At 36.6% G+C, this 11699-nt stretch overlaps 1 protein-coding gene across 4 annotated transcripts; it reads right to left on the bottom strand.

Annotated features, from left to right (window-relative positions):
- Positions 1 to 631: 631 nt before the first annotated feature.
- On the bottom strand, positions 632 to 10220 carry LOC113739581 (pyrophosphate-energized membrane proton pump 3-like). Of its 4 annotated transcripts, none has more exons than XM_027266837.2 (16): positions 10084 to 10218; positions 9893 to 9965; positions 8892 to 9121; positions 6673 to 6876; positions 5817 to 5968; positions 5583 to 5730; positions 5374 to 5506; positions 5080 to 5252; positions 4522 to 4642; positions 3022 to 3209; positions 2385 to 2822; positions 2135 to 2299; positions 1830 to 1985; positions 1642 to 1753; positions 1102 to 1321; positions 632 to 918 (listed from the first exon to the last, which is right to left on the bottom strand). In XM_027266837.2, exons 3-16 carry the CDS (start codon positions 8982 to 8984, stop codon positions 819 to 821), a joined length of 2403 nt encoding a protein of 800 aa, XP_027122638.1. In that variant the 5' UTR covers positions 8985 to 9121; positions 9893 to 9965; positions 10084 to 10218; the 3' UTR covers positions 632 to 818. The 4 variants fall into 4 exon arrangements, with proteins under 4 accessions (XP_027122638.1, XP_071901231.1, XP_027122639.1 ...); XM_072045130.1 differs by having other exon boundaries at positions 8892 to 9103; XM_027266838.2 differs by lacking the exon at positions 9893 to 9965 and having other exon boundaries at positions 10084 to 10220.
- Between the last annotated feature and the right edge of the window lie 1479 nt (positions 10221 to 11699).

Genomic DNA, 11699 nt, shown 5'->3' with positions numbered 1-11699 from the left:
AACGCCCCCCCCCCCCCCCCCCCCAAAAAAAAAACTAATTTAGGGATTAGTTATCATCCAAATAACCACCTACGCATGATGAGGGGCTAAAAGTTTATCCAAACAAGCCCACTGACTAGTGCGTCTAATTTTGACAAAAAAAAAAAAAAAAGACTAGTGCGTCTAACATTAACGGCGTTGAGGCTTCTTGGTTAGCCGGACAAACTTCAATGTACACATAAGTGACATAACTATTGCTTACGTAACGGTCGGTCAAAACTAAAATAGAGATGTAACGCATCTAAAATTAAAAGTTCCGAGTTCTTTTTCAAAAAAAAAAAAAAGAAAAAAAAAGTTCCCAGTTGCAAAGTGAAATAGGCAATGGCCGCTTTCAAACCAGTTCCGACACCAGTTCTTTTTAAGTTTTTGACACCAGTTCTGAAGCCATTGTCTAAATAAACTGATTTGCATCAGCTGCTTTACTAGATAAAATCCCAAGCCACGCTTAGGTACGTACCTTTCTTTGAACGAATGCCTTCCAGTTGTCCCCCTTATCATTTTGCCCAAAAATAGGACCATCAAAACTAAATCCTAATATTCTATTCGACCAAAAAGAAACCATAGCTGGTCAAGAAGAGTATACGAACTACAATTTAAGTATAAACTAAAATTTGCTTAATAAATTTTTATTCAAACTCAGGCAAAATAATAATAATAATAATAATAATATGTATATGTGTGCGCGCGCGTATAGTTGTAACCTACGGCATTAGATTGACAAGCAGTCTGCGATGGCCCTAGAAAGGGCTGTATACTTTGAGATGGTTTGAACATCACTTTCAAAGAAACACTGGAGCCATTACAAGAGTAATCGTTGCAAGCATTTTGATGAGCACGTGCAAAGAAGGTCCTGCCGTATCTTTAAATGGGTCTCCCACACTGCAAGTCAGATTCAGAACGAACTCCATGAGTTGTATTGTATATAAATGAGTGAGAAGTGAACTGCCCGAGTTTTCCATCAACACAAATGGAACTGTGTGTCCACACGTGTGCACATATTTTTACCATAAAGGGAGGAAATTGAATTACAAGTAAATCACTAACTAATGAAAATGCACTTACGTGTCACCAGTCACTGCAGCTTTGTGGCAGTCACTTCCTTTGCCTCCAAGAGCTCCGGTTTCAATGTACTTCTTTGCATTATCCCAGGCACCACCAGCAGTGTTCAAGAAAAGTGCCATTAGAATTCCAGAAACTGTAGCAAACATCAGCATGGCAGCCACAACTTTTGCGCCTAGAAGAGGATGTCCAGTATAGTATCCCACCATCCGAAACACAAAACCTGTATAGTGATAAAAGTCGATTTTCAAAGGCAACCAAAAGAAAAACAAATATTCGTATTCACCCAAAATCATAGGCGAAAACAAGGTTCTCCATAATGACATCACATTGCATTTCTAGGTGGATCTTTGTATCTATGACAGAAATTTACTAATTTGGATAGGTTTAGATAGTTGACTAGCTGCGAGGGTGGACAGATGCCAGCAAAAGAATCAAGGGTCAACATGAGAATCAAGTAAAGATGAATTTGGAGCAAATAGATTAAACCTTTTCAGTTGTAGCTAAAGGAAAGACCAGTAATCAAGACAGTGAATAGCCTACCTACAACTATAGGCGATACAATAGCCAAAGCTCCAGGTTTTATCATCTCCCTCAAAGATGCAGATGCGACAATAGACACACACCGACCATAATCTGGTTTTTCCTTGTAATCCTGCCGCAAGTGAAATAATAAGCATTATAGACATCACCTACACACCAAAAGAACTTCATCGGTATATCGTACTTACCATGATACCTGGTCTCTCTATAAATTGTCTTCTAACTTCATTGACAACTTCTTGAGCAGTTCGACCAACAGCAGAACAGGCCCAAGCACTGAACAGGAAAATAAGCATGGAACCTAATAATCCACCAACAAATACTTCTGGGATGGCAATGTCAACCTGCACAATCAAGGGTGTGGAAGTTCAGATGTTAATCGCGCTGTGTCCAAAAAGTAAGACTTCAAAATATATGCAGAACCACTTTAAAAAGGAAGAAGAAGAAGAAGAATACGAGGAAGAAGGAAAGTCATGGAGGTGACTGAATCCACCTGCTTAAAGGCTGCATGAGAAAATGCAGCTACCTCATCCATGTAAGCACTAAAAAGAAGGAAAGATGCAAGAGCTGCAGATCCAATAGCAAAACCCTTGGTTGTAGCTTTAGTCGTGTTCCCAACTGCATCAAGAACATCAGTAATCTCGCGCACGCTTTCCGGCTGCAAAGGTAATGAATCATACACTCATTTGATGAAGACAAGGTTTTAGGAAATAACCAAGGTTCAACAACTCATCCGAACTAACCTGCTGACTCATCTCAACAATTCCACCTGCATTATCAGCAATAGGCCCAAACATATCCATGGTTAGAACATATGCTGCAGTGCTAAGCATTCCCATGGTTGCTACAGCTGTTCCAAACAAACCACCTGTTGAATTCCCAGCTTCATCCACCAGTCCTGAGGTGTGGCCCAGCCAGAAAGCAGAAATAACAGATACACTAATAACAAGCACTGGCAGAGCTGTCGATTCCAAACCCAAACTAATACCAGCGATTATGTTAGTTCCATGTCCTGTGGAGCTGGACAGAGCTAATGTTCGGACAGGCTCATGCTTGTAGTCAGTATAGTACTTAGTTATCCAGACAAACACATACGCCGTCAAAATTCCAACCAAACCACATAAAGCAAAGTTCAACCAGGCCAAAGGTGCTTGTTCAGTATACAACATCCAGCGAGTCGACTGCAAGGAAATGGAAAAGCCATCACCAGCTAGAGAATGTAACTCAACTACCTACCAAGCCACTCAAAGGACATAACCCAAGGGTCCCAAGCAATGACAGAAAAGAACAGTTCCTTCTCATTCTGGACAGCAAAAAGAAGCACCAAGAGGTCAGGAAGAGGAGAGAAATTATGTTTAAAGAAAGGGATCAAAATATTACCAGACCAAAAGTTATAACAGCTAAAACTATTGTAACAGAGTATCCTTTCTGAAGGATCAACATTGGATCCTCTACTACGCCAATTGCTCCAGCATCACGTTTACTCCGAATGGATAGTATTCCCACAGATGATACGACCAGGTCAAATGAGTGAACAACAAGAGGAAACAAAATGAATCCAGATGGGTCTGCATGTAAACAACTAGAATTCAAAGTCTGCAAATAGGCTTATTATGTTGTTGAGCAAAGCACTAAACATGTAGAAAGGGACTTATTTCCCGCCAGTGCCTTAAAAAGATGAATAAAGAGAAGAATATCCTTGCCAAATTCAATGAAAGTAGAAGCAGGAAAAGTTCAAAATAAACTCGTATGAGCAACTATAAGACCAACATCCATGTCATATGATCCAGTCAAGTAAAATCAACATTGGATGCCTTATAACCACATAAAATCTAATTAGACTTTCATCAAATAGGTAGAGGCCTACTTGTCTGTTGCTTGGATCAGAAAGCTAGTCGGCTATATTACACTGATTACTAAGGCAGGACAAACTGAAATATTGGACATAGTTATATCCCTGCTAATGACCAGAGCTGCTGAACTATGAAATTGGGCACCCAATTGTTATTATACACAAGGTTAAAATGGACTTGTACAAGAAAGTAATATAAAGCATTATTGGTCATAATTTCAACCGTTTTCAAAAAGCTCAACCATAAGCATAAGAATTACAACTTTCAGGAACTAAATTTGATAATAGAGTAAAATGATTCACAAGTGAATTCAATTTGAGAACAAAATGATTCACACTATTTCTGGAAGCTCCTTTTCAGGGACAGTACTTGTCATACTGATAAATCACTAGTATCAACCATTAATGTATGCCTTATTTCTAAACAACAAATGTTCACCTCACTTAGCCAAGGGAAAAGTATGACCAGGACAGAAAGTTGAAACTATAAACTCAAACAAAAGAAAAAGGGAATCGTACCACCATTCAAGAAGCAAAGAAGTACTGGCTACAGAAATTGAACCATAGTAAGTTCAAGGACAGATGTCTATAAATTACTTTTCCATGAAAAGCCAGTAGCATACTTTCAACATGCATAGAAGGATGCGCATCTTTGTCATGAAAACAAAGCAGTGACCAGTTCATAATAACATCGAAATGCCGAATGAGATCTCAAAACTGTAGCTCCACTTAAGGAGACACAAGTTGACATCAAATTCGCTTGCAATGCCAATAAAAAACTTAAGCATATTGCATTTTATAAACTTGAATATTAAAACTAAGGTGCAAAAGAACTGAAAACATGAACCATACATATGAATCTGCTACAAAATGAAAGACAATTGACACAAAAAGATCTCTGAGCTTTGTCCCCGGTTGCACATAATTGAGTAGTAGATGTCAACAATGAAAATTAAATTATTCTTAAAAGTTAGACAGCTAAGACATTCATACACTGGCAAGAATAATCCAAGAAGTGATTTACATGCCTTCAATCTTGCACCGTTGAGCCATTGTTCCTCCAAGTATCATCGCACTGATTATCTCTGCAGCAATGCTTTCAAACAAATCTGCACCCCGGGCAGCACAATCGCCTACATTGTCTCCAACCTTAAATAAAATGACCAATGAATTAACCAAGAAAGTATCAATTAAATTTGTTGCAACAACCAAGTATATCACTATATAATGCTGCAAAGTACAATCTAATCATAGTATACTACATCCTTAAACAGAATGCAAAATTACAAACACTAAACTTCATATATCAATGCAAAATAAAATCTTGACAGCTACATAAATTTCTACAAGAAACAAAAGATATGAACCTATGCTTCATAGTTCCTTCAGGTTCATCAGTAACAAACTAAAGATGAACTCTCTGTTCAGTGCCCAAAAGTCTACAATAGCCAAAAGATAGAAACCATGTCCTAGAAGTGCCATATCAATTCAAATAAATTGCAATCAACTTTTTGCTGCATTAGAATTCAAACGTCCAAAGCTTAATCTGCATTCATAAATGGAACCAGAAATCCAGCAAGACTCACCAGATCAGCAATAACAGCAGGATTACGGGGATCATCTTCAGGAATTCCCTGCTCCACTTTTCCAACAAGGTCAGCACCAACATCAGCTGCCTTCGTGTATATTCCACCACCCAATTGCGCAAAAAGGGCAACAAATGAAGCCCCAAAACCATACCCAACCAAGAGAAGAGGTACTGCCAAAGGAAAAGAAAATGACAGTCTTATTACCAAGTCAAAACCCTCAATCTGAAAATTCAGAGAGGCTAAAAAACAAGGCCCTTAAACAAATTATAATCAACTAATTTGCAAACTCACAGTCAGTGACCTTCATTGACCCAGGTGAATCCACCTCCAACCAAACATAAAGTGTGGAATAAAGTACAGCAACGCCTATTACAGCCAAACCAACAACCACCATGGCAGAAAAACCACCGGCACGAACAGCAATCTGCATATTTAAGCCAATGAATATCAAATTCTAAATGCATTTTCAGCAGAATCTAAACTCTTCCAAACCAAAAAACCTGCAGTGCCTCCCTCGCAGACCGCCTTGCCGCACTTGAGACCCTCACATTAGCACGTACAGACACCCACATCCCAACATAACCAGCAATACCAGAACATAAAGCCCCAAGAAGAAAGGACACAACAGTGACATAGGCAGACATTGATCTGCATCAGCATGCAAATGATAAATTAACTTTGACAGCTACAAATTTTAAAGAGTAAACAAGATGACCAACTTTAGAATGTTTTACCTCCCTAAGCCAGAAGATTCTTGCTGAGGTGTTGTACTGCGGAACATATATATGCTAAGGATAATAACTGCTAACAAGACTGCCATCTTGGATATGGTTCCGTATTGAGTCCTAAAGAAGCCTTCAGCTCCATCACGTATAGCATCTGATATCTAGTAAAGTAAACCAATAGGTCAAGACCCGTAACTTAAGTATTCAAACGTGAAAAGCCAACAGTCAAATATTTCAATGACTTACAACTTTTCTTTCTAAATAGAAAGATAATAAACATATAAATAGTTGCAAGCGGATGGAAGGCTACCATTTCGTAAAACAAAAGGCCGACATAAGAAGGAATAGCTGAAGCTATTCTTTTACTATGTAATAATATGCATGAAAATATTTACCAAACCTTTAATACACACAATGGTTCAGTTACCAAATGGAAAGAATTTAAGTTATGCATCGATGGAGTTTTGGAATAACATAAATATATTTTTGCAATTTGACATTTTTGCTTAGAGCAAACATTAAGGTGAAAACCACCAATATGTATTTGGCAAAACAAAATTGAGACAGTGCTACCTGTACATGTACAAGGTAAAACTTCAAAATTGCAAGGATTAGAATGGAGATATAGTAACTGCAAATCATATTATTGATAGTAATGTAAGAGTAAAATTTTCCATTCAAAAGAACTCAAAATAGTTGTTAAATGGAACAAAAATACATGAAAGATGCCCAATTTGGCATAGAATATTAATGGAACAACAATCATATACGCATCTACAACCATTTTAGTAGTGCTTGACCGTATACATACACATAAGTCCGCATTATTCTAGATCATAAGTAGTTTGAAATGAAGATCAAGTACCTGGACCATCTCAGGAGGTCCCTCATCCTTTGCAAGTACCCACTTAGTGAGATACATTGATAACACAAAACTAATAATGCAAACTGAGAACACGAATACAATAATTGGCGAGGTACTAGCACCAATATAGAAGATTGCTCCGAGTCCAAGAAGTAGAAGCACAAATAGAATACGGACATTAATTCTCTTGATTACACGAAATATCTGCACACAGCAGCAAGGGGTCAATGGTGATAATACCAGGCAAAGAAACTAAAAACAGCAGAATAAATCAAAATATAAAGCAAAACAATTTGTGTAAATCTGTGTGAGAATAACCAATGCTGCATGCTCATGTTCTTTAATATGCACTCAATGAGTATACTTTGAGAAGTTAATCCAGGAGAAAATACTTGTTTTACACACATAATATCCAGACACTTCAATAATTGTACCAAAAACTACAATGATACACTTATATTACCGAAAATTTCATCTCTCACAAACGCTAAATTGATCGGAAACTGTGGTTCATAATAAGTGCAGCTCAAACTAAACCTCCTCAAACAATTTCAACATCTTTCTTTTTGTGGATAGAAGAAATTGTTTCACCTACTAAGTTATCCTATGAGGAATTCCACCTTAAAACACCATAATAAAAAATATTTAATGTTTGAAAAGAAATTACACTCTTTCCCTCCGGAATCATACTGAGGGATATATTTAGGATACAAAAGTTCCAAATTGAAATACCATGACAGTACATGAGCAAACTTTGCAAAAGGATTCTTAATTTTGTTCTCCAATGCTTCTCACAGGGGTGACATATCAAGGATGACCTTCCATCCTCTTGTCCTTTCCTTCCTTATATCTGATTATAGAGGATTCTAGGAAGAAACAAAGTGGAGAGACAGGTATCACTGAAAAGACTGCCTTAGATCACAGCAAATCAGGTATTGTTACATTTACCAAGAAACGGTTTTCCCATTCATCGCATCATCTCATAGTTTAGACCTTAGGATATTAATACATTTGTCTTTGTAAGCATCCGATCCTTATGTGAATGTCACATTTTTTATTTTGCGTATGTTTAAAAAGCAACAATTCTTTTTCTTTTAAGGGTCAATTACGATAACGAACTCGAAAAGAAAATGGCCTACATTAGGTAAGATTTCATTGAACAAGACATTCAGACTAACTAACTTCAAAAACTATGCTCTGACTGAACGGACAATGATAAAAAATCTAGACATTAAATCCCTCTTGACGAGCAGGCACCTCTTATGTGAAATATCATTGCAATAGAGAAAATAGAAAAACCATCTCATATTACAATTCAACATACATTTTTCTGTCTCTAGAGCTCTTCCTATATGACTTTCAACTCTGTCTTATACCTCATAGTGCCCCCCCCCCCCAAAAAAAAAGATGCAACTATGCAAATTCCATTAAAATCTGGTAGGGTGGGCACTTAATGGAAATTTCATCTTCTGCTCACTGAACGCCAATGAAAACCAGGAAAGGAGTCAAAAGAACTTGAGAGTGGGTGCTACACAGTCTAATTATAACGCATGCATAGGAATAGACAACCCAAACTGGAAGAATTGAAAGCATATCTAAGACTTTGAGTTTTGACTTCAATATACCTATCAATCTGATGCAAACAAGTATATGCTTCAAGCAAACAATAAGATGATTCCTCGACATTTGATGAAGAACTTTAATGACTCAACTTATTTCAACCTCTTCAATTCAAATTAAAACAAGAAGAGTTACTTGAAAAAATGATGTTTCAATAATCTACGCAGATGCAAATGGACAACGGGGCAAGTCTCCATCACAGATCCCAAACATCGGTGCTCATTTTGTGCAAAGATCATTTGCTTTCGTGGATATGACTATTAATATCAATGGAGAAGGCAGTAAAAGCAAAAAGAAAATGCAACTCTGATTAACAACTAAAACCAAGGCCATGCACTGTGATTCTACTACCTTACCACAAACAAAAATGTCAGACTAGCATAGCAAATGTGAAACATATCAACCTCTGGCACCAATTAAACTTGAACCAACATAAAGAAACAGTGTAAAATTATATAATCAGCAAGCACAGAAGTAAATGTCTGTGGAAAGAGGATAAAAGAGCATGTCTAAAAAGTGATGTACAATAAGCACCAAACAATGATGAAAAGAAATAAATAAAGCCTAGAGAACATAAAGTTGTGAAACATGAGCCTCACCAATGGTGTGTAAGGTTTAGTGCGCATGTTGGGGAATATCCTTGGCCTGTCTTGGTAAGGCCCCAAGTTACCACTCTCCATAGCATCATCCATTGCAATCGCTTGGAAGGAATTCACCCTCCGAGCTACAGGGAAAGGGTTGAACTCGCCAGCAGGGGGCAAGTCACCCCCTGAACCCAAACGCTGTATCTTGAGGGGTACGTAATTGTGGCCTTTAAGAGTAAAAATCTCTGCAGAATAAGGAGGAAGCAAGCAACCAGATAATTTTACACTTTAAAGTTATGGCAGAACAAGCATTCCAGCTTAATTCTGGAAAGCAAACATATGAAGATGATAGAAGTCCAAATTCATAGCCAATAAAGGGGGAATCATAACTCTAAGCAGAAACAATTCAAACCATTTGATCCCCTAAGAATTTCATTTCAGAAAATGCACGGGACTGTATGGTAAAGAAAGGAAGTTGGGTGAAAGGTATGCTCTAATCCAGAGGATACATTGTTCATGAATGAAATGAACTCATCAAAACACGAAAAATTGGCATGGGTACAATTGATAAACACCTTCATCAATTTTCAAATTAAAAAAGGGCAGCTATTAATATTGACCGAGTTCGTTTAGGTGAAAACATGAATAGGATACGCATGGAATGCAAATGAGAAACAGATTCATCAATCTTCGGAGCAGCTACTAATTAATATTGACTCAGTTTAGAAACCGGCTGACACACAAACTGAGAGCAGGATCGTGCATGTGCAACTCGATCCTGATACACAAGCATGTGCAGTCAAGGGAACCATAGAACACCCCACACTTTCCCATTACACCAGATCATACAATGGAAGTTCAGAATTTAATAATAATTGTTAACAGAAGAAAGGAAAATAGTAGTGAAAGATTACACACAAATTTAAATCGTGAAAAGAAAAAAAAATCCAGTTAAACCGATGTGGAAATTGGACAATTGGATTAGGGGACAACAAAGAGAAGACGAGTTCACATACATGTACATATGCATCGGAAGTCGGAAAAAGTTAGGAAGACAACCGGTGAAACGAATAGTTGAGTCTGTCAACGCTACAAAGGGGAAAAAAATACAGTCACCACCACCAACACACAGCACTTCATTGGTAGTAGTTTCCACCGGGAAGGGAACACATAATACACAGTGCAGGAAGGAATTAGGACAATTTACCGCAATGGAGGAGATGACCGGGGAGGAAAGGACGGAGATGGGGAGAGACCGCCCAAGTGAAGCCCAGAACCAATCGGACACTGTGTTTCGGGTGGGCTGGAGACTTTGGGTGTAAAATTCAGGGTTGGGGTGGTGAGTACTGTGTAAGTTACTGCTAGTATAATTCATTTTTTGAGCAACTTTTACCTAAAAAAATTCAATTTCACTCAATTAATTAATTTAGATATTTAATTTTTTTATTAAATGAATCAATCTAAATAATTAAATTTAAGTATTGAATTAAATTATTAAATAGTGCTGTTAGCATGTATTACATTAATATTCTTTTTGTTCTATTCTATGGTTCGTTATTAGTATTTTTGGAGTAAATCTTGTATATATTGACTGACAGTGTATACACTATCAGAGTTGGATATATGACACATGAACAAAATTTAGATTTTAATTTTAAATTCAAATTATTAATCATGTATCTAATGGTGATGGCATATATATTGTCGGTGTATAAAAAATTAGACCTGTCAATCGGATCTAATGAGCCGAGCTTTGATGAGTTCAAACTCAACTCATTTAATTTGAAACATTTTCGAGTTTCGGGCTATGAGTTTCGGGTTCGTAAATATGAAACTCATACTCAACTCACATAATATTCGGGTTGTGAGCATTAATCGGGTTTAGCCCAAACTCACTTATTATTTCTTAATTTTCTTAATATAATTACTATAACTATTAAGTTATAAAACTAATTTAACATTTACAAGACTATAATATTAAAACTAAACATGAACAAATAATAGTTTTTAAAAAGTATATAAACTACAAAATTTTTCAACAATATTTATATTCAATCCGTTCAAAATGCATGAAAAATAGTAATAAAACATGCGATCATAAGCCAATACATCTTTAAAAGTTGAAACTTTTTTTTATAATCTTGTGATTTAAATCCAAATATACTTGATGATTTTTGTGTTTGTAGACAAAAAAAAAATCAACCAATATTATGCCAATACAAAAATTGACTCAACCAATAAGAAAAATTAGAGATTTAGTTATGCATTACTAATATTAGCTCTCAAAAAAACTCATGAAAGGGTCTTTAGATGTATTTTTGTGTTTTGTAATTTATATATACATTTAGTATTTAATAATAATATAATTGGATATATAATTATACATAATATCAAAATATAAATATTATATATATAGGTAATTAAAGGGCCGGACCTATATCGGGTATGAGCCTAATAAAGTCCAAGCTCGGCTCACATTTGATTCTGGCCTAATTTTTAGGTTCAAATTCAGACCGGCTCACTAAATAATCGGGCTTTTTGTCGGATCGAACGAGCCGAGCTCGGGCTGACCTAGCCCTGTTGGCAGTCCTATAAAAGATTAATACATCTTTTTTTTCCTCCACCTGTTTGCAGTTAATCTTTTTCTATCCTCTTAAGTCAACGATAATCATACTTGTATTAAGTAGTCCTTACGCCTCAACGTCCAATTATATAAAGCCACACACACGTTATTGCCACTTCATCGCACATGTTTTTGCCATGTCATCCTGATCCATTTGTAATCCTCATCTATGTACTTGCAGAAGGTATAAATGAACATTT

Source organism: Coffea arabica, chromosome 4c (genome assembly GCF_036785885.1).
Source record: "Coffea arabica cultivar ET-39 chromosome 4c, Coffea Arabica ET-39 HiFi, whole genome shotgun sequence".
NCBI lineage: Eukaryota > Viridiplantae > Streptophyta > Magnoliopsida > Gentianales > Rubiaceae > Coffea > Coffea arabica.
This window is presented reverse-complemented; position numbering and strand designations above follow the sequence as displayed.